This window comes from Haemaphysalis longicornis, unplaced genomic scaffold (assembly GCF_048455015.1).
Source record: "Haemaphysalis longicornis isolate Haplotype H1 unplaced genomic scaffold, Haemaphysalis longicornis Haplotype H1 scaffold_1, whole genome shotgun sequence".
Classification (NCBI taxonomy): Eukaryota; Metazoa; Arthropoda; class Arachnida; order Ixodida; family Ixodidae; genus Haemaphysalis; species Haemaphysalis longicornis.
The window spans coordinates 189,604,592-189,628,313 of record NW_027526203.1 but is presented as its reverse complement, the minus strand read 5'-3'; the positions used below and the strand labels follow the sequence as shown (position 1 = coordinate 189,628,313).

The 23,722-nt window shown below is 48.7% G+C and overlaps 1 protein-coding gene and 1 pseudogene across 2 annotated transcripts; both read left to right on the top strand.

Annotated features, from left to right (window-relative positions):
• Positions 1-5,276: 5,276 nt before the first annotated feature.
• On the top strand, positions 5,277-7,662 carry LOC144156065 (uncharacterized; the record flags this gene model as incomplete). Its single annotated transcript, XM_077687850.1, has 2 exons — positions 5,277-7,349; positions 7,414-7,662. Coding segments are annotated over exons 1-2 (2,079 nt in total), but the record flags the coding sequence as incomplete, so codon positions are not given.
• Position 7,663: 1 nt separating this feature from the next.
• LOC144140131 (uncharacterized) lies at positions 7,664-9,416 on the top strand (annotated as a pseudogene). Its single transcript, XR_013316344.1, has 2 exons — positions 7,664-8,110; positions 8,193-9,416. The product of XR_013316344.1 is annotated as an uncharacterized LOC144140131 (transcript).
• Positions 9,417-23,722: the final 14,306 nt, after the last annotated feature.

Sequence of the window (23,722 nt, the reverse complement as noted above, 5' to 3'; positions counted from 1 at the left end):
TATATATATATATATATATATATATATATATATATATATATATATATATATATATATATATATATATATATATATATATGTATATATATATATATATGTATGTGTATGTATGTATGTATGTATATATATGTATGTCATCATCATCATCATCATCATCATCACCAGCCTGTCTACGCCCACTGCAGGGCAAAGGCCTCTCCCAGTCTTCTCCAATTACCTCGGCCCTGTGCCAACCGTGACCAATTTATCCCCGCAAACTTCTTGATCTCATCTGCCCATCTAATTTTCTGCCGCCCCCTGCAGCGCTTGCCTTCTCTAGGGATCCACTCTGTTACCCTTAACGACCAGCGGTTATCTTGCCTTCGCATTACATGCCCTGCCCACGTCCATTTCCTCTTCTTAATTTCTACCAATATGTCTTTAACACCAGTTTGCTCCCTGACCCACTCCGCTCTCTTCTTGCCCCTTAATGTTACACCTAGCATTTTCCGCTCCATTGCCCGCTGAGTCGTTCTCAATTTAAGTTGAACCCTCTTAGTCAGCCTCCAAGTTTCTGCCCCGTAGGTGAGTACCGGTAATATGCAGCTGTCATACACTTTCTTCTTCAGCGACAATGGTAGGCTGCTATTCATTATCTGGGAATGTCTGCCATATGCACCCCACCCCATTCTGATTCTTCTAATTATCTCTGCCTCATGGTTGGGATCTGGGGTCACAACTTGGCCTAAGTAGATATATTCGCTTACCACTTCCACTGCCTCGCCACCTATCTCAAACTGCTGTGCTGTACCGAGGTTATTGATCATTACTTTAGTTTTCTGCATATTAATTTTCAGGCCCACGGTTCTACTCTGTTCGCCCAGTGCAGAAAGCATGCTTTGCAATTCGTCCCCCGAGTTACTTAGCAACGCAACGTCGTCAGCAAATCTGAGGTTACTGAGGTATTCTCCATTAACCCCTACTCCCACCTGTTCCCAATCCAGCGATCTGAACATTTCTTGTAAGCATGCTGTGAATAACATTGGAGAGATTGCGTCTCCTTGTCTGACACCCTTCCTTATAGGTATTTTACTGCTCTCCCTATGGAGGATGATGGTAGCTGTAGACCCATTGTAGATATCCTCTAGTATTCTTACGTATTGCTCATCTACCCCCTGGTTCCGTAATGCCTGAGTGACTGCTAGGGTTTCGACCGAGTCAAATGCTTTCTCATAATCTATGAAGGCTAAATATAGGGGTTCATTATACTCAGCGCACTTCTCTATCACCTGATTGATCGTGTGAATATGGTCCATTGTTGAGTAACCTTTACGGAACCCTGCTTGTTCTTTAGGTTGACTGAAATCTAAGGTTGCAGAGATTCGGTTAGCGATTACCTTGGTAAATACCTTGTAGACGACTGACAGTAAGCTGATCGGCCTGTAATTTTTCAAGTCCATCATGTCGCCTTTCTTATGGATTAGGATGATATTCGCGTTCTTCCAAGATTCCGGTACCATTGCGGTCTTTAGGCATTGCGTATACAGGTTTGCCAGTTTTTCAAGTACAATTTCTCCGCCATCCTTCAAGAGGTCTGCTGTTATCTGATCCTCACCAGGTGCTTTGCCCCCTTTCATTTCTTTCAAAGCCTTCTTTACTTCTTCGGTCGTTACTGGTGGGATGTCTATCTCCTCTGAACTACTGTCTCGTTCGGCATAATCCTGTATGTCCCGGCTACTGTACAGATCTCTATAGAACTCCTCGGCCACTGTGACTATTTTATCCCTATTTGTGATGACATTGCCTTGCTTATCCTTAAGTGCATACAGCTGATTTTTCCCCACGCCAAGACGTCTCTTCGCTGCTTTCAGGCTACCTCCGTTTTTTACAACGTATTCGATCCTCTCTATATATAATATGTATATAGCGAATCAGAAAATGGGAAATGAGGGGCTCGGTGAAATAAGACAGATAATCAGGATTGGCAGTCAAGAAAACCTCGGAAAGCAAAGAAGAGGTTGTGGCCGGTAATAGAAGGAGATCAAGAATTTTTTGAGTAAGAAAGAAATTGGTAAAAAACTGCCCGCCGGGTGGGATCCGAACCCACGACCTCCAGAATACCGGTCTTGTGCGATAACCACTACGCTACCGGCGGGGCTGTTTCCCTACCAGTTTCTCGAGTATTTATGTTAAGGTTTTTTTTATTTTCCTCTTCTTGGGGGTGGTAGCCAGCGCCACTCGGACTACATGGGGTGAAGGGGACCTTCTTTTTAACCCCCGGGCCATGACTCGAGTGCCTACGACATGTCGAGAGTGGTCAACCAGCGTTGAACCCTCTTAAGCTACCTTTGGCACCAAGACTGCCAGAACAGAGGCCCTCGCTAAGCATGTAGCGAATCAGAAAATGGGAAATGAGGGGCTCGGTGAAATAAGACAGATAATAAGGATTGGCAGTCAAGGAAACCTCGGAAAGCAAAAGGGGAAATGCGGTAGGTCATAGAAACAGATGAAGAATTTTTTGAGTCAGAAAGAAAGTGGTGAAAAAATGCCCGCCGGGTGGGATCCGAACCCACGACCCCCAAAATACCGGTCTGGTGCGATGACCACTACGCTACCGGCAGGACCATTTCTATTTCTATGACCTACCGCATTCCCCCCTTTGCTTTCCGAGGTTTTCTTGACTGCCAACCCTTATTCTGTCTTAAATTCACCGAGCCCCTCATTTCCCATTTTCTGATTCGCTACATGCATAGCGAGGGCCTCTGTTCTGAGTCTTGGTGCCAAAGGTAGCTTAAGAGGGTTCAACGCTGGTCGACCACTCTCGACATGTCGTAGACACTCGAGTCACGGCCCGGGGGTTCAAAAGAAGGTCCCCTTCACCCCGAGTAGTCCGAGTGGCGCTGGCTACCACCCCCAATCGCAGGAAACAAAATATACATTAACATAAATACCCGAGAGAGAGAGAAAGAGAAAACTTTATTATTTGCAGTAGGTTTAAGGGGTCGGGGTGGCCGCAGGCTCCAGCCTGGCGGCGACTAGCGTAGCCCTGTCCACGAGGGAGAGTTGTGTCCCTAGGTCAGAGCTACCCAGCGCCCCCTCCCACTGCTCGTCGGAGGAAATTAGAGGGAAAGGGTCTTTAGGGCAGCCCCACATTGAGTGGGGTACAGTGGAGCGTGTGCCACGGGCAGGACAATTGGGGGAAGGGTAAAGGGAGGGGTGGATGTGGTGAAGTACCGCTCGGCAAGGGAGAGTGTGAGTCTGGAGGAGTCGCCATGTGCGTTCCTGCGCGTGGGTGAGCTGGGAATGGGCAGGGGGGGTATTTGCGGCGGGCGAGGCGGTAATAGACAGATTTATAGCATCCTCGATTAACCGCACCGGTGCACACCGGGGCACACCGGTGCGCCTTTTCATCCTCGATAAACCGCACCGGTGTGCACCGTCCGTCCTCGATAAACCGGGGTGCACCGTCACGGGGCAATTTTTGGTTGCACCGCCGCGCACCGAGAGAGTCGACGGTGCGCCGGCGTGCAGTCCCGAGATGCATCGCGGACGATGCCGGCGAAGGAGCTTCCTCCGCCGTCTGCTGCAGCGACGGCGCATCGCCGCACTCGTGTCAAGGCGGACGGAGTTGTGTATTGTTGCTGACAAGGATGGCGTGCTTGTGAATTCATCGGGCAACGATGCGACAGTCTCCTAACGGGCGGTAACAACGGCCAGTGATTGTAAATGAGGACGCGAACTTTGTGTACTTCAAAGACGGCTGCATGCATTGCCAGAAAGTTGGGGATTGACATTCGTTTCGTTCGATCGAATAATCATGAACTGTTACCGGAGTGCCTAGACGATGAAGACCTACTTGTTTTGCTGTAACGGAAGGGCGGAACAAAACAGGCACTCGCATTATGGCTCAAACGAAGATTAGAAGCAGCTTGTATGTAGCTGTTTAGTGGAAGCGGTGGCGGTACGTTGTTCCGCATGTGTGACGGATTTAAGTTGTGCGTACATATAATCATTGGCCTTCAATAAATACCACTTTCAAATAGCGCTGTGTCTCATTACAGTGCTGTATTGTTACTTGTGAACGTTTTTATGAGTTGATTTCTTAGATTAAGAGATGGCGCCTGGGTAGAACCGCCCCGTTTGTCCTCGATCAACGCTCCGTGCCGGTACGCACCGTCGTGGGGCACTGTGCACCGCGCCGGTTTTGGGGGCAACACCGGTGCGTGTTTATCGAGGACGCTATTAGACAGATTTAGTTGGGCGTTCCGGGCGTTAGCGTATTGCTGGGCGTAAACCGGAGCGTACGCTCGTCGCGACGCGCCCATGGATAGTTTTAGTACAGCGTTTTTCGTAGCGTGCGCTAACGCTTGTGGCGCCACCTGTTGAACCCAACGCGAAGTACCCAAATTTAACCTTGCGGCGCCACCTGTTGAACCCAACACGAAGTACCCAAATTTAACTTTTTTACGTGGCTAACCAAGGCAAACTGTAGCTGGACGGCGTTTCTTTTTTTTTTTTTTTTCAATACGTTCACGCTGGTTTCGATTGTAAAAATCTTGCAAGTACGATAACAAAATACCCTCTTACCTTGATTCAGTATTAGGGAAAAATATGATACACCCGTCGCGATTGTTTTGCTCAACCGCGCGACGCCGAAGTTTTGAAGCAACACGCAGTGCTCGGGATACTCACTTTATTCAGCTCTGAAATATGGCAGGACCATGCGACAAATACAACTGAGCATGGCATGCGACGCTAATGCGACGCGCAAAATGAAACAGCGGGTAGGCTGGCACGGCGGTTTAGTGATACACTTCACCCGGGTGTAGCAACTCAATAAGATACACGATGAGTTCCTATTACTCACTTCCTCTTATTCGTGGAGTCCAACTACAAATCCTTCACGTTTCACACGGTAGCGCAACGTCCTCGGCTCGCACCCGAGGGCGCGACGACGGCGCAGGCGAAAATTCTTGAATTCCCTAAATGGAGGCCGCCGATCTGCACCAACACTGCACGCATTCCACCGCCGCGACACGCACACAAACACCGCCGCCCGCTTCGGGAGCCATCCAGGTTGTTCTTGGTCGCTCATTTCTGGTCTGCATGCCTGTTGGAACTGAAACGTTGTCGCCTAACGAGAAAAACACGCGACGGTCCGCGTTTTCAGTCGGGGAACCTCCTGCCACGACCGGCCGCCGACACCGCCGAGGCAGCAGCCATTTTGAAAGCAAGGGGCCTCCCAGCAGGTCCGCAGCGCCCCGCAAGCGCCCCGGAGCATACGCTCCCAGCCAACGTTCCTAGATCTTGCCAGTTCTCAAACTGCGGAGCTCCGCCTGACGCCTTTCTGTTGCGCTCCGCGTGGGGGCGTTCGCGACGGAGTTAGCCCGACGAGGCGCCGGACCCCGCACGGCCGGATGACTGTCGTGGGCAGCGAGCGGCGGTTTCTGTGCGGCGGTGTGTTTGGCTTGCGCGAGTACTACTGTGTACCTACAGATTTGTGCCTGTGTTTGTGCCCCATGCTGGCAACTGCATGAACCATGCCACGCTGTTTCGTGCCCGGGTGTAAAAGCGGGTACGATTCCGTTCAATCTGCTAGTGAGAAGAGACATTTTTTCAAGCCACCCCGAGACGCTGAACGCCTTGCACTATGGCAGCGAGCAGTGCCCAGGCTGGACAGAGAGCTTTCGAGCACGTGTTCTGTGTGTGACCTTCACTTCCGCGATGAGGACATCTCGAAAGTCTTCGAGCACAATATTTGCGGTGAGGTGGTAGCGATACCGCGCGACAAATGGGCACTGAAAGACGACGCCGTGCCTCGGCTGTTTCCGAATTGCCCGAGCTACCTTTCCAAACCGACACGGAAACGCAAAGCCCCTGCTCGCAGACTCTCCCCAGCGAAAAGCAAGCGCCGTAAAGGGAAAGGTGAGCAGTCGATTCAAGAAGTCAGTGATGGCAACGTCGAAACAGAGAACAGCGTGTCGACGGATAATACTGAGCCTTTATTTGACATGATAACTAGCTTGGCCAAAGAGAAACAGAAGATTGACGGTTGGTCTGTTGACGTTGCTCAACAAACGGCGCTGTTGTACAAGCTCAGCATAAGAAATAACATTCCCCGTGTGGAAACGTCCGTGGCGCTGTCTGAGGACCTCAATTTGACTGTTTGCGCGAATGGTCGACTTGTGCCTCGCAGCGTCTACGCTGGGGAGCCGAGCATTGCACTAAAGTCGTTTGATGACTTAAAATGCTTCATGCATTACGTTGATAAGCTTAAGCTGTGCCAGGGATGCCCCGCTGAAAAGTACCCAAAAATCGTTTCATCAGTGGTGGCCACAAAGGAAGGTGAAACGTGGAGACGCAACACCTGCACTGTATTGAGCTTTAATGCGACATGTGCTCAATGTCGGACCTTGGAGAAGCTTTTTCTGCAGCGAACAAAGAAGCAAAAAGACTGCAAGAAAAGAAAGCAGAGGGTCTGCTTGAAGTCGATGCGACGGAAAGCAATCCGTGCAACCTCACGGCGAGAAAAAATGAAAGAAGAACTTGTTTTGATGAAGAGGCAGCTGAGTGGAGTTACGGAGGCAACAATTGACAGCACTCTTAGGGTTCTTCCTTCCAGGCAGCAGTTGGCCTTCAAGACAGCTGTCATGGCAGCGAAAGCAAAATCAAAAAATGGTCGGCGATATGATGCGGAGTGGCTAATGACCTGCCTACTACTGCACATATCAAGCCCGAAGGCCTACACTTTGATCGCTGACATGCAGCTGCTACCGCTACCATCAAAGGCTCGCCTTCGCCAGATTATAAAGGGCATTCCGTGCAAGTATGGTTTTAATGAAGTAGCGCTGAGCAGCATCAAAGGCCACTTCTCGGACAAAAGCCACCTCAGACGGCAGGGAGTCTTGCTCCTCGATGAGGTGAAGTTAAAGCAGGGTGTCTCCTTCAACAAGGCCTCATGCAAGATGGATGGTTTTGTTGATTACGGTGAGGTTGCAGCCCCAAGCTCCAACCAACTTGCTGACCACGCATTGGTGCTGATGTTTGTTCCGTTGTTCGAAGACTGGGTGCAACCAGTCGCAAGCTTTGCGACAAGGGGAGCAGCTCCTGGAAAAGTCCTGGCGGAACTTGTCATGAGTGCTGTTCTCGAACTGCACAAGAACAATGCGTCAGTGCTGGCTGTGATCAGTGACGGGGCTGGCAACAACAAATCCATGTGGAGCCAGTTTGGAGTTTCAGGAAAACTGGACGCACCTCACCACTTTATTGAACACCCGTGGGAGCCATCTCAGAATATCTACTTCCTATGTGATGTGCCACACATCGTCAAGTGTGTGAGGAATCACCTGAGGAAACACACCTACGGAATGGTAAAGAAAAAAGCATGCGTTGAATGTTCGGTACAGTTTAACAGTTTGGTTTTATTACTTCCAGGCTGGAAACCTTCGCATCAACTTCCAGCATTACGTGACGCTGTACGAAACAGAGAAAAACAAGCACGTACGAGTTGTGCCAAAACTCACTGAGGCACATGTTGCCCCTGACAATCTACGCAAAATGAGCGTCAGGCTAGCTACACAGGTAGACTTTGTTTTTGTAAAAGCATGCTATGTTTTATTTTGTGTTCTTATACGTGGAAATGATGCAATGTTTTTTTCTATAGCTCTTCAGCCGTGGGACAGCTATTGGATTACGCGTCTATAGGGAGGCAAAAGTCACTGGATTGGAAGATTCAGAGGACACTGAGACCTTTACTAGAATGCTGAACGATGTCTTCGACGCACTGAACACGAAGCTTCCTTCCCGGGGAATCAGGCGCAATTCCAAGGAGATACAGGCAAGCAGCCCAACCACTTTTCGTAGAGCCTAGTCGCACCAGTACATATACCATCCCTTGGCTTCATTATTTATTCAACGATTTTTTTTTTTTCAGATCATAAAGGAGTTCCTGGACGTCCTGAATCTGACTGAGCGAAATGCGGTGGAGAAAGGCACAAAGCTTTTTGCCTCTCAACAGACAACGGCGTCCCTACGTGTCACACTGTTGTCGACGCTAGACATCATCAGTTATCTCTTTGGCAAGGAAGCAGTTTACGTATTGACCGCCAAGCTGAACCAGGACCCCTTGGAGGTAGCACGACGTATTTCACTTTTAATTTAGCATGTAGTGACCCAATTGACTATCCCTCTTACGCTTGTGATTTCTCTTTCAGCGGCATTTTGGCCTTGCACGTTCGTTCGGAGGTGATGAGTCCCACCCTACAGTCGTGAATTTCTCACAGATTTTTCGTCTCTTGAGCCTGTACACGCCCATCAAGACAGCACTACGTGGAAGTGTTCAAGGGGAACCGAATGCTGTGCTTGTTAGTGTGGAAGACACACTGAAGACCGCTGGAGAAGCTCATAGATCAAACAGAGCTAGTTTGCGCAATGAGATTGAAGCTAGGCTGCTGGAAGTGACATCATTTCCATGTATTCCTCCTGACCAAATGAGTGATGAGCACAGCTACTTCAGAGGTTCACCAGACGATAGTGTTGTGTATTACTTAGCTGGGTATGTTGTACACAAAATGAGCAAGCGCAAAGAGTGCCAGTTGTGTCTGCATGACATTAGTTCAGCAGCTCCTGTGATTGGTTCTGATGCATACTTAACCATATACCGGAGCTTCAAGGAAGGCAGTCTCAGGCACCCCAGCGTCAAGATGTTACACTTCATGAGAGTTGTAAACGAGTCTATTTCACTTTCGCTTGATGAGGAAGGTCTCTGTGCAGACTTGTTTTGGAAAGTGCTGGACGAGCTGGATGAGTGCGATCTGACGACGCTGGGTTGTGACCAGCACAAGCCCACGTTTACATGCGAGGTGTTATATTTTTTCATTGTCACGCGAATGCATTTTTATGCCAGGGATGTCAACCGACGCCTTCAAACCCGCGAGAAAGTCGCCATCGCCACGAAGAAAGCTCGCCTATTGTGAAGCCGTTACAACATTTGAATTGTGTGCTCGTCCCTTGGGCCTCGGAATAAACGCTTTTCGAGGCACTGAGAATAAAAGTTCCTTTTCTGTGCTCAGATTTGCTTTTCAGTAACGAGCATACGCAAACCAACGTAACGCTGACGCGGACAGCGGCCGTTACGTTGCGTTGCCGAAGCTTGCGGGCAGCTCCGCCGCTATTGCTTTGTACTTTCATGCGTTCATTTAATTATATAAGCCTCCTCATATTGTCCTAAGAGGTTTCTAACGGCAGTAAAAATTTAAGGCGCATTGAATGAGGATTTCACGGCGACGAACGCCGTTGACTTCGCACTCCGCCAGCGCTTTCAGCCGCGCAGCATCGGGCTAACCGTGGCCGCCGCGCCATCTGGTGAGCGGAAACGAAACGGGGCCACGCATCGACGGCGGCCGCCGTGCGAGTTTGAGAACTGGCAGGATCTAATAACGTTGCTCCCAGCCGTTGCGTGCGTAGCACCGCATCGCCGGGGCGTTTACGTAGCGTACTGCGCATGCGCAGTCGCGAGCCGCCCCGCCGGGGCGTACGCTCGTCCGGAGCGCGCGCCCAACTAATAGACAGATTTAGTTGGGCGCGCGCTCCGGACGAGCGTACGCCCCGGCGGGGCGGCTCGCGACTGCGCATGCGCAGTACGCTACGCAAACGCCCCGGCGATGCGGTGCTACGCACGCAACGGCTGGGAGCGTATGCTCCGGGGCGCTTGCGGGGCGCTGCGGACCTGCTGGGAGGCCCCTTGCTTTCAAAATGGCTGCTGCCTCGGCGATGTCGGCGGCCGGTCGTGGCAGGAGGTTCCCCGACTGAAAACGCGGACCGTCGCGTGTTTTTCTCGTTAGGCGACAACGTTTCAGTTCCAACAGGCATGCAGACCAGAAATGAGCGACCAAGGACAACCTGGATGGCTCCCGAAGCGGGCGGCGGTGTTTGTGTGCGTGTCGCGGCGGTGGAATGCGCGCAGTGTTGGTGCAGATCGGCGGCCTCCATTCAGGGAATTCAAGAATTTTCGCCTGCGCCGTCGTCGCGCCCTCGGGTGCGAGCCGAGGACGTTGCGCTACCGTGTGAAACGTGAAGGATTTGTAGTTGGACTCCACGAATAAGAGGAAGTGAGTAATAGGAACGCATCGTGTATCTTATTGAGTTGCTACACCCGGGTGCAGTGTATCACTAAACCGCCGTGCCAGCCTACCCGCTGTTTCATTTTGCGCGTCGCATTAGCGTCGCATGCCATGCTCAGTTGTATTTGTCGCATGGTCCTGCCATATTTCACTGAATAAAGTGAGTATCCCGAGCACTGCGTGTTGCTTCAAAACTTCGGCGTCGCGCGGTTGAGCAAAACAATCGCGACGGGTGTATCATATTTTTCCCTAATACTGAATCAAGATAAGAGGGTATTTTTTATCGTACTTGCAAGATTTTTACAATCGAAACCGGCGTCAACGCATTGAAAAAAAAAACGCCGTCCAGCTACAGTTTGCCTTGGTTAGCCACGTAAAAAACGTTAAATTTGGGTACTTCGCGTTGGGTTCAACAGGTGGCGCCGCAAGGTTAAATTTGGGTACTTCGCGTTGGGTTCAACAGGTGGCGCCACAAGCGTTAGCGCACGCTACGAAAAACGCTGTACTAAAACTATCCATGAGCGCGACGCGACGAGCGTACGCTCCGCTTTACGCCCAGCAATACGCTAACGCCCGGAACGCCCAACTAAATCTGTCTAATGACTGACAATGTCGTGGTAAGTAGTCAGTCTGTCCCTGGCAGATCTGGCCCCATGGTAGGGAACGAGGCTGGGGCCCGCTCGGATTGTAAGTCCTCGAGCGACGACGTGGGCTGCCTCATTTCCTCCGAGGCCGGCATGAGCCGGGGTCCAAATTAGTTCCACCGGGGAGGTTGAGGAATTTTGAGCCAAAATTTTGAGGGCGAGTGGCGAAATAAGGCCACGAGCGAAATTTCGAACGGCCGTTTGAGAATCTGAGATTATAATTGCGGGGGTCGGCCTGTGTGACAGCGCTAGCGCTATTGCCGCCTCCTCCGCCTCTCCGCGATGAGAAGTGTTCACCGTAAGTAGTTAATGGGAGGGGTGTCGGGCCTGTTGATCACGGCTATGGCATATGCGTCATGGTGGCGGTATTCAGCAGCGTCCACGTAGTGGATATCTTGGCGGATTGGAAGACGCCTCTCGAATGCTCGTGCCCTCTGTGTTCTTCGGCCCACGTTATATGTTGGATGCATATTGCGGGATAGGGGCCGAACTATGAGTTGAGCGTGGGTGGTATGCGGAATGGAGACTTTCCGGTCTAAGCCTGCCGGGATATTAAAGGAGTACTGACACGAAATTTCAAAGCTGAGATAACTATGTAAAACGCTTCCTTTTTATCAGGAGATATCTCCCAGCAAGTTTCAACAGCAACCGTTCAGCGAAACATATTTAAAATCCATTTTAATCTTCGCCCGCACGAGAAAGCCCAGAGCGGGCCGACGTGACATCATCTGCTACGTGCCCCAAACTGCCGACGTCGGGGCTCCCGTGACGAAGCCGACGCGCTGGCTGTGGTTGGCGCGCGCTGCTTGGGCGTGTGTACACGTCATGGTTCTGGGACTGACGTCATGCTGCCCGGGTCTGTGGGGACGGCGAAGACCTCGGCCTATCTGGGCGCGCGCGTGCGCTCGCTCGCGCGCGCTTCCAGAGAGGCAGCGATACGGCAAGAATGGTGACGCCATGTGATACATGCTGTCATGGCGGCCGCTCGGCGTTTTTTTGTCGGAACCGAAACTGGCACGAATAAACGACGCCGTAAATGAATGTTTACGCTGCACTCGACCGTCTAATCTGTCATTCTATGATTAGTGGGCTGGTAGGCACGCATAGCAGCGAAAAAAACGTAACAAAAATTTCGTGTCAGTACTCCTTTAAGGCCAACTCTTTCAAGAATGTGCAATCCTGTAGGGATAGTCGCTAGACGGGCTATTTGAGCAGAAAGGTGCGCTTCTACTAGCTCTTCTGCCGTGTTGTGCACCCCTAGATGTTCGAATCTGGCAGTGGATGTGTGCAGGGGCAGTTGAAGTGCAGCTTTGTAAGCTTTTCGAATGAGGCAGTTGATTTTTTCAAGTTCAGTAGCGCTGACGTGGAGGTACGGCAGAGAGTACGTGATCCTGCTCACGACGAAGGCTTGGATCAAGCCAGTGTTGTACGTAACGGCGTTCCAAGGAATGGCGTTCCTGGAACTAGTTCCTTTTTGGAGGAACGGAGGAACGCCACCGTTCCATTAAGGATCGGTGGAACTGTAACGGTAACTCGTTAGATTTATGAAGGAACGGCAGGAACGGCGTTCCTTCGTTACATTGCTAGGATTTGGCTGTTTTTGATGCCAAAGCTCGAGTACAAAAATCACAAGTCGCTACCGTGTTTCTCTTCCTATAAGCTGCACAATTTGCCCGCCCTTCAGCGGATTCTGCTTCCTCGAAGGAAAGGCAGAAGAATAACCTCGCAGTGGGCCGCAGCTTGGGCTTACTTTCATGACGGTTGAGCTTACGCGGCGTTCGACGGGTGAACAGTGCAGCCGCGAGAATGCTTTTCACCTTTCATCGTTTGTATGGGGTGGCCAAAATGCACGTCTGGCCGATAGAATTGTTGGCGCCGCAGGTTTCTTGTGAAACCACCCTTTCTGTATATTGTCAGGGGTAATTACAGCATTAGTGCTCGCGAGGCGCGGGCGCGTTGTTGTCGGGGCAGTTGCGCTCGCTGTGAGGTCATTCGAAGGGTCGCCGGCTCTCAAAAGAGCTGGGCGCGCCGCACTTTCTCGGGATGTTGTACTGCTCGAAGTTACAGAGTACGCGCGCAGTTCGTCACGGCGAGGTCTGTCGCCGATCTGGCGGGAATGGGCCGACGGGAGTGCAAGGTCCTTTTGTATTGCATGCGTCGTGTTGACAAAGGGCAGCAATTCCGTCATTGTTGGGCATATTTTAGTCGCGCGTCGTATGGACAACACCTGAGAGAGGCCGCCCGAAGGTCAATTTCCAGCGCTCAGAGTTGGTGTAGTTAATCGGTTTCAAGTTAAACCTATGTTATTCTTGTGCTTTGATGAATACCTGGAAGTTTGAGTGAGAGTGATAGTGTGGATCACGTGATTGTTTGTGCACAAATCTTTGGGTTTTGTTGACCTGGCCAATCAGCGGCCCAGTGTGTGTTAGTTAGAACTTAGTAAGTCCTCGAGACTTGGTTTTAGTGTAATAAAACCGAAGTGCTTGGTGTTCTTGGACAGTCGGAGCGAGAGCTAGAACGTCGATTTACAGAAGCTTGAGTCCGGTCGGTTGACAGAACCAGAGCGAACGCGGAGCCCCTCGTGAGTTAGTTAGGTTTAGCTAATTTAAACATTTCTCTGTTTATTATGTGAACTTCGTTTATCAGGGGCGCAGGAATCGCGTGGCGCCGAGACTGAGCATAAGAGGGAGAGATAGCTGTTTTTTTTTCGTTTTGTTTGAGCAAGTAGCAAGTTGGGTCTTTGTGGGTCCACGGGACATTTGAAAATCATCGAACGCCATCTTGCTTGCTCCGGCACCTACCTGGATTCTGTCACCTGCTGCAATGAGTGACGATGTAGATTGCCCCTGGCCCTGGCTGTCACCGATGTTCAAACCGATTGAAGACAAGAGAAATGGAAACATCGCCTACCAATGTTTGACTTGTGCTCCATCAAGCAAGACGATTTCGGCGTCTAAGACGTCGGCGGCAAACTTGAAGAAGCACGTGCAGGTAAGTTTTATTTATTGTTCATTTATATTCGCATGCGGGAAAAGGAGTTCTGCATTTTAAGTGTAGACAGTCACACGTTAGTTTGTCATTCACGTTAAACATTGTGTTTACCAGGTTTTGATCTCCAAAAACTAAACGAACGCTCAGTAAATGCATGCGTGCACGTTTTCGCTGCTTGGGTTGTGCTCTTCTCAAGTTGCAGAATTTTGGTTACATTTTGGTTGGTGGTTTATTTTTAGCGGTACTTACTCAAATGTGTGCTGTTAAAAAAGCCCGCACGTATCTGCACTTCAGAAAATTGCAGGTAACAGGCATAAAAAAAACATGACGTGCTGGTAACCTGTCGTATATTCACATAATGGTAAACTTTGAGACTGCAACCGAAAACGTGGTAACAATGGCGAAAAGAACAAGAAAAAAGAATAACTAGAAAGTCTCCAAAACTCCCGAACGTTAAAAGGTTTCCTGCCGAAAAAAATGATGCTTCAAGCCCTATAATTCGTATAGAAAGTGTTTCTGTATTGAAGCGTTTAGGCTCGTATGCGTGCGTGCGTGCTTATAATACGGTTAACATCGTCCTAACACGAACCTCGTGAATTATGTTCGGTGATTGCCAGCTTGTTTGCAATAAAAACGGTACCTTCTTTGCTACGAGACCAAAAGGTTAACCACTCAGGAATATTCAAAAATTTCAATGCACCAAACACCGCCCACCTCACTAGATAGCCTGATTTCCTGATAACTATAGGCAATGGACATTTCTTGTGTGTGATGCGTCATTTTTGGTTGGCTTCCCATGAAATTGTGCATTGGAGGAGAGTTTATTTATCATTTCACTACACCTCAATGACCTTTCGCCATTAGATGAAGGTGGGTGGCTATACAAATTTAACAGAAAATTAAAGCTTATTCATAGTATGCGCAAGAAAAACAAGAAAACAGTGACACGTTATTGTTAGCTTTTCTCTGATAGCTAACTTGTGCTCTGGTCGTCTTCTTTCTTCATCCCAGTCGAATAACAAGTTCCGTACACCTTTTTTTAGGAGAAGGCAAATCAAAAGCTTTAACAACGGTCTTTGGTTCATGTACAACTCACGAGGCGCATGGGCAGCGCTGCTTTTAAACCGCTCACATACGTTCTCTGGGTCCGCTCAGATCAGGCACCAGACGCACACACCCGTACGGACGCTGAAACGCTCGACTTTTGCCTACCGTTCTCCGGCGCCTCGGATAACGGGTCACTTGAGTTTACGGCGTCGGATATGCCGGCGCCGCTTCGCTGAGCTGATTTCCGAAAATTCGCGCGGCTTGGGGCGTTAGTTAACGCGGCTGGCTTGCAAGAGGAGACGACCGTGGGACTACGGAGGCCCAGGCAGTCTCATGGCGCGTGCTAAAGGCGCGTGCTAAATGCATGCGCCTTTTTTTATTTTTAGGGGATTATAGAAGCGAAGTACTTAGTCCGTCACTTGTACCATCAATTCTATTCTTTTTTTTTAGAGAGCACACCTGCACAAGCTTCAGGAATACGAGAACCTGATGAAAAAAGGAGGACGTAAACGCCTCTCCGAAGGCGCACACTCGACTGAAGAGCCCCAGAAGCAATTGCGCTTGGAGATGTTCAGTGACAGCAAGCAAGCCGTCTCTCAACACACGCTGGACAAACTTGTCACGACATTTGTTGTGGAAGGCCTGCACCCCTTCTCTATTGTCGAGGAAAAAGCCTTCAAGGATCTTGTGGAACACCTCGCTCCAGGACGGAAAACTCACTCGACGAATGCTGACCGACCGCCTTGACTCCTGTTTTGAAGAAATGAAGCAGAAGCTCTCATTGGAATTGATCAACGTTGACCACATCGCGGTCTCGGCCGACCTTTGGTCGAGCTTTCACAGGTGTGTTTTACAGCCAAATCTCGTTACTACAAACCCCACAATGACGAGTTTCTCACCTTCGCGATTTTTTAAAGAATCCTGTCTAGATTGCCTATATTTTCCATGCAAAAAAAATCGGGGTTACGAATTTAAATATAGCGCATATTTCAGAATAATGCACGTAATTTATTTTCCCCCGTATAATCGAGGAACATCAGTATTACGAACTCGGCTAAGAATAACAGCGCCGCAACTCTCGCGTGAAACAAAAGCCGCCGTTTCTCTGTGTATTTCCTGAGCGCAGTAGCTATCATCATCACCATGGGCCAACAGCTAGCACCACCATGCACAAAGCTGTGGTTTAATGTGCAGTAGCCCAGCAGGCCGCGTTTGCCTCTTTCCTGTCTCGTTGTGTTGGGTGTTATAGGTCCGTCGGATGTTGTTCACGCTAATCACATGTGCGGGCAGGTATTTCTTTGTGGGGGGTGATTTTGCTGCGAATTTTGGGCGAGATCCAACGATGAATACAGCTAGCAGCAAAGCAAAAAAGAAGCGAGAGCAGTTATCTTTAGTGACGATGACGACGCGAAGGGTTACGACTGTGGTTCACCGAACACAGAAGATGAGATTGCATCGAGCAGTGGTGTTTTAGTGCGCATGATCAAAGTCCGCAGTTTCATTGCTCGGTGCAATGACGTACCTGATGAGATATTATGCAAGGTGGAATATGTATAGGCATTCTTAATCAGTCTAGCGTGCTGCACGCGCCAAAAGAAAATAACTGATTTCTTCAAATAAAGCAGTGAGCGTAACATTTTATTTGAGAGTTTGACTGTCTCCACATGCGTCTACTGCTAACGTGCGTCATTCTCATTCCTAGGTTTGGACACTGGCTTTTAACCACCAGTTTTACATTAGAACGATATTTCAAAATAACGAACGATTTTTAACGGTCCAGCGTAATTCGTTATATTGAGATTTGACTACCACGGCGGTTGATTACTTGAGCGTTATACAGTACTGTCTGATGCCTATATTTGCTTGTCTACTCATTTACTTTTGCAGGAGCTTCATTGGCATTGTTGCCTTGTGGCTAAATCCGAGCACTTTCGAGAGGAAAACTGCCGTGCTCGCGTTCAGACGTGTCATTGGTCACGCAACTTATGACAAGCTGGCAGAGGTGTTGTCTTCGGTGTTTGCAGAATACAGCATCGAGAGTAAGGTAACCTCCGTGGTAACCGACAATGGGTCGAACTTCGTTAAGGCGTTCAGGTAAATCTCAAAAAAAAAAAAATTATAATGCAAACGTTTAGCCACTTGTAGTGTTGTTTGCATTATTAATGTTCGTATTTTTTATTTCTTTCAGGGTGTTCGGCGAAAATGAGACCAATGAAACAGACGATGAGAGTGAAATCCGACCAGTGGAACTGACAGGCATTTTGAATTCGCCGGACGGGTCTGATTTCGTGCTTCCTCCGCACATTAGATGCGCAGCTCACACTCTGAACCTGGTTGCAACATCAGACTGCTGTCGCTGAACTTGACACCCAGTATTCGCGAATCGCGAAATCCGTGTTCAGGAAGTGTTCTGCACTGTGGAGCAAGCAAGGTCAGTCCAACGTCTCAGCCGACTTGATCAAAAGTCACTGCGGAGTGTACCTACGACGACCAGTTCCAACGAGGTGGAATTCACTTCATGACGCCATAGAGCACCTGCTTAAGCTGCACGACGAAGGAAAAGACCTTGACCGACTGTTCTGCACCCTGAAACTGCAGGCCCTTCAAAGGCCTGCGGAATACAAATTCATGGAGGAATACTGCAATGCAAGTTACTGATTGCTTGAAATCGGCGAGGTATAAAGCTGTGCGTTACAAGCACGCCAAAGATTCCAAAAAATAGCTGAGCGCTTCACGGCAGCTGCGACGGCTTCGGCGCCCACAACGCAGAGCGAGAGACCAAACTGTATGCCAGCAGAAAAGCACGGGATTACGGCGCGAGTGAAACGAGGCTGGTCTGCCAGACAAGCTGAGAGAGGGAGGGAGAGGGGGAGAGAGAGAGAGAACGTTTATTTTACTATATTAAGGCGGAAAATTGTGGGAAGAAAAAAATGTGCGCATCCCACGCATAGGTGGGAATCGACGTACAGCGAAGCTTTCAGTGATGTTTACGCAAAACGGTGTTTCAACAAATACGAAACGTAACGAGAAACGTGAAACATCGCGATCCCCCTGGCGAACACGTGGTCAATAAACCCGTGGTTAACAAAGTGCCATACTTGCTATCATCCACAGGTCATGAAGCCACTCTCCTGCGCGCTGGACGTACTTCAGCGACAGGAACACATGTTCATTGGCTACCTTCTTCCTACCCTGCATGTGCATCCTTGAGAAGCGAATCAACTACGAGGCCATGAAGGGACTGACATATTGTGGCCCTCTGGCAAGTGCAGTTCTCAACGGGATCGAAAAGAGGTAAGCGATGTCAGAATCTTGAATTGAATATGCTTCTTTTCTAATGAATTGTTGGGGATTGCAGGTTTGGGCACCTCAAAGGAAAGCGCGAGCTCGTTGTCGCCAGCTGCCTACTCCCAAGGTTTAAGTTATCATGGATGCCCGACAGCTCAATGCGAGACAAGGCGACCAACGACATCAAGACAGAGCTGGCTGCGGTAACCAAGCCGTCCAGCGCAGATTGCGCCACCTGGTCTACGCCCGAGGATTTGTTTTCGTTCGGGCATCAAACGCTTCCAGCCGAGGCACAGGACGAGCTCTCGCGGTACCTGCTGGTACCAGTTGAGTACCCGCTGTCGAAGATGAAACACTTCGAGGGATTGCACCAACTCTTCCTCAAGTACAACACGTCAGTACCGTCAAGCGCTTCCGTGGAACGGCTGTTTAGCATTGCCAACGAAGTGCTGACAAAAAAACGGGTTCGTCTGTCTGACTCAAACATAGAGATTCAACTCTTGCTAAGTTCGAACAAGGGACTGTACTAAGTTTCGACTATGTCTTCCGGCATTTTTTCACACTAATTGTTTTCACATTTTTTCATTCACTCTATATTTTTTTCTCATCTGTTGTGTACTAAACTTTGTTGTGTACTTAACTTTTTCCTGCTTGAAGAACCAAAGAATCGGTCGTTTCTCTACCACAGCATGTGTTTTAGTGTGTATTTGTATTTATTTTGTTATATTTGTATTATTATTATTTGTATATTTTGTATTTATTGTTCTTTCTTTTGCTTTTTAGTGTCGCACTTTGTGTGCGGTAATATTTTTCATAGCACATGTGATTAGGTTCTGTGTTTTTTCCCTTTTGCGTATTCCTAACCCCAGCAACTTATTTGTGCGCCGCGTCCACATATTTGGCTATCTTTGGTTGTTTCCTTTATGTACTACCCTGATTGTGTTCGGTATACTTTGTAATTCTTGTGGGTATATTTCTTGTGTGACTACGCTGTTGACTTTAATTTTTTTTTTCTTGTTATCATCTTCCGACTTAAACTTGTATTGCCAACCTCGTAATCATTACTTGTTCTTCTGTGTTTTCTTACTCGCAAATTTGTGCTGTACGATCCGCAACGCTTCACTTTTGTAACCCCCTTAACCAAATCCTGCAAAGTGTCCTGTAAAGTATTTTAAATAAACTGTATATTGAATCAGCATTCAGTAAAGGTCTATTTATTGTTGCTTTCGATGCGGTTTCTAATGCAAGAAATTTAATTATCTTCCTTCACGTGAGTAACTTTGTATTTGCACATCTGACGCGACGGAACCTTACTGCGTCTATTATATGTGTTGCACCTATAATAAACGAACACCGAAAACGCAGTTAGACATGTCTGGGGTTTGTCCGGTGCTTCCTGAAAAAAAAAAAAAAACTTGTCAGGGAGCGTTCCTTTGGATTCTTTTTATCTCTAGATAATCTGCTGCCGGCGGTGTTCATATTCGTATAATATACGTAATTCGATGATAGTTTTAAAATTCTAACTCTATTTTACCTCAGATTATCAGACCCTATATTTCAATTAAAAAAATCGAATGTAACGTTAAAGTAACGAAACGTTCCAATTTTCACACTGGAACTGGAACGCGTTCCTTTCGAAATAAAGGAACTTGTAACGGGAACTCGTTTCAAAATTGGGAAGGAACGAGGAACGAGCTTTCGTTCCTATTTTAGAGGAACGTGTACAACACTGGTCAAGCGCATCCTCTCATTTTCTCGTAAGCCCTGACGCCGAGTCGCTCGCTATACGTCTTATCAGTCCGATAGTCTGTGTGACGTGCTTGCTAAGCTGCGTGAGGAATTGTGTGTTTGCCCTATTTTGTTGTATGAGCAGTCCGAGTATCTTTAGAGTGTGTACCTCTGGGATCGGGTGATTATAAATGGAGATTCTAATATTGGGTGGCGTTTTAGTGCCACGTTTTGGTGACATGAGTAGTAGTTCTGATTTGGTAGGTGAACAGGTCAGTCCAGCAAGTTTGGCTTCGTCCGCGGCTGTCTGGGCTCCAAGTTGGAGGGTTTCTTCAATGAGAGCGTCACTACCTCCTGCGACCAAGAGGGTAATATCGTCCGCGTATACGCCTCGAGCTTTGTGATCGCTGCGCCGCCTGCCGCCGCTTCTCCGCGGCGTTGACGGGATTTGTGCTGCGTGGCTGATAGGGGTTCGTGCAGTGTTTTGGTTCTGTTTCGCTTCTTTTCGCCTTTCCGCGCCTTAAAAAAAAAAAAAAAACTTATGTTGACGTCTATAGGCAAAGAGTACGTTTAGGTCACTTAAAAAGCAGCTGCGTCTTCGTAGAGTACGCGATCGCCTGCAAGAGCTACCCGGGGACGCGGTTCTGCGCGCTTCGTCGCCGCTCTCCCGGGCGTCGGCGACGGCAGCAGCATATCACCCATCTCACCTCCAAAACATCAGGCACAAATGAATTCTACTGTCGCTTCGTTTAGACCTGATACTGGCACAATGAGAGGTTGCAATGGCTTCATTTTGCAGCGTGGACAACGAACGCGGCTTCGTTTCGAATATATACGTCGCAGAAAAATGTGTTTCGGGGATGTGATTACCCAATCCCGGACAATAACTAATGCCTGTTATAAGAATATAAACCATGCGAAAATGTTCAGTAAATTCCAAGCCTGTGCGTCGTTAAATATGTGCCCACACACGCCACATAGCAAGAACCAAGGCAAGTTAATGAAACCACGGGAAAAAAAATGCTGTGCAAGTGCGTTATACCCCTGTCACACGGGCACTTTCAATCGCGATTGAAGTGAATCGCGATCGAGTTTTCAAGCGCGCTCGGCATACTGCCGCTGCTACACGGCCCGTTTCAATCGCGATCGAGAAGTTGCACCGGTTGCACTCGTGTACGGCAGATGGCGCTAACAATGTACTTGCGGCCGGCGTCTGGTAACTTCGCGCGGTCGTAGGTATACGTAACTATGTAAATATTACCTCGCGCTTTTTTGGGTCAAGTTATTTGACACAATTTGTGGCGTTAGTTGAAGTTGTCACATTCTGTGCCATTACTCAGCGGGGACGAGAGTATCGCCGCTTTGGTTCGATCTAGAGTTCCTGTATATGCTCCCTACGTAGCATATACAGGAACTCTAGTTCGATCGCGCTTGGAAGCCTCGATCGCGCTTGAGAAACAAGGATTGAGTTCGAGCGGGATCGAGCTCGATCGCGATTGAAACTGCCGTGTAGCAGAGGCCCGATCCGGATTGAGCTCGATCCGGATCGACTCAATCGCGATTGAAAGTGCCCGTGTGACAGGGGTATAATTGGCGAGTTCAAATCGGCAGCAACCACTACGGATATGTAGAGAAGGTGTCCTTGAAGATAGGTGGTGGCGGCTTTATTCCGTATCGTCGGCAGTCTTCGCAAGCTTGTCTTCGCAAGCAACGAAGTGACACAGCAGACACTAAGGCTCGTTAGAGTGAACCTTTGTAAATTAGCCCCACACGATTGACGCTCCTCACAATATACCGAAACTGAATTTGGCGCCTCAACCCGACGTCCTCTTTTTGCTTATAATTTCATTTATTTTTGTTCGTCAAGCATGAATACTTCAAGAAAACTAATAAAAAGCATACAAACTCGTAAAAAAACTCAGTTATTGCCATAATAGTTGTTTAATTTTAGCTTAGGGCTCTAAATTTGTGCCTCATTTTCAAAAAAAATTGTTAGCCATATCTTCAACTACTGATCTGGCAACTACAGCGTGGCATCATGGCGGCATCCATGTTTAGACACATTTTCGAGCCAGCTTTACCGGCCTGATGCGAGCGGCCAGCCGCTGTTGCAGCCGTGAAGAAGTGCAGAAGGCGTAGGCTAACGTAACTGTTTACTTCATAGCGAGAGGTGAGCCGAAGCCAAAGAACAATGCCCCGACGGGCGAGGTTACAATACAGGACTCGAGCAGAGCGACAACATCGATTCGCTGCTCTAACAGGAATGAGATACAACGCTTGGGCAGCTCTATTTATACCCAAAAGCGATAACGGTCAAACGCAAACAAGCGGCAACACGCCATGAACGTCACAGACACACACACAACACTCTTTCCAGAGTTCGTAAGCCGTTCATAGCCTCGGGCACGTTTAGTCCGAGAGAGGGGAGAGAGGAGGACTCCGTTGCGATCGACGGGGCCTTTGTGTCCTTGAAGAGCGTGGAGACGAGCCTCGCAGGCAGCCGCCGAAGTTTTGAAATGCGCCGAGAGCAAAGCGTCTGACGCGGCTTGTCGCAACTTGTTGTCGACATGGTGGCGCGTGTTTTCAAAGGCGCACGAGTGGCTCCGCTGCACAGCCGAGGAGTGATGCGGGGAAGTACTGCGGCGCTGGCCGATTCGTAACAGCTTCTCCGCCGGGGGTCCGAGATCCCGATGGACAAGGGTCTTCAACCGTTGTCCGGAGGGATGCTGTCGAAGTGAAGTGTTCGGCAGATGCTCGACTCCAGGCCTTGGCTGTACGACACCGTGCTGGAGCTTCACCGGCGGGTCACTGGACGAGTAGTGGCTCCCCAAGAACGTCTCTGGCTTGGTCAGGCAAGCAACAGAACAACACAGGAAGACACAACCGCATCGCCGGCAAGTGCGAAGACAAATCAACACTGAAGATCTACCAGGCTTTTAGTTGCGATAAAAAAATACGCTAATAACTAACTACTCTAGTTATATTTTTGCCCAGCAGTACTTTAGACAAGTGACAAACTTGAAAGGTGACATTTCGCTTGATTGGAAATGTCCCACACACACAAAAAAATGCAATCGTAAAGGGCGAAACCTGCTCCAGTAAAAACAATGAAATTGAGAAAGTCAGGCGTCTACAGGCCACTTCTCGCGCTGAGAGCTGCGATTCGAGCTCACATTATTGCTCCGAGTTTTCCCCTTCTTGTATCGCACTTTAGGTGCGCCCGTTCTCTGAAAGAGACGAAGTTTTGAAATGCGCTCAAAGCGAAGCGTCTGACGCGGCTTGTCGCAACTTGTTACTGACATGGTTGCGCTTGTTTTCGAAGGCGCACGAGTGGCTTCGCTGCACAGCCGAGGAGTGATGCGGGGAAGTACTGCGGCGCTGGCCGATTCGTAACAGTGCGCACCTTAACAGTTTTCTCGGACACATCTGTTGTTATTTATATCTCTAAAAAACGGAACTTGTCCACTGTACTGTCCTCAAAAACTGACCACGGAACTCACTTCCTTCGCATTGATGACACGTTTGGTTGTGAAAGGCAGGGCAAAGAAAAGCATAGAGCAATATACACGTTTTGGTGCTTTTTTTACTTATTCGGTTTTGCTTACTTTTTGCATAATATTTTAAAATAACGTGATTCGCCTTTTCCTTTTTGTTGTTTTCCGTGTAAACACATTTAAAAAAAAACTGCCGCATTTCATGCCCCGTGCTATTCATTCATTCATTCATTCATTCATGTTTTATTGCGTGTCCAATACACCATACAGGCTCTTACATTGGTACACAAGTCAGATAGTAAAATGTGATAAAGTGAAAATTAAGAACATCACCAATTTAATATAGCTACAAGCAAATGCCGATGTCGCGAGCACAGATTTATCAGTTAAATAACCGTGCATGGAAGGCAGAACCGCAAGTCATGGCATT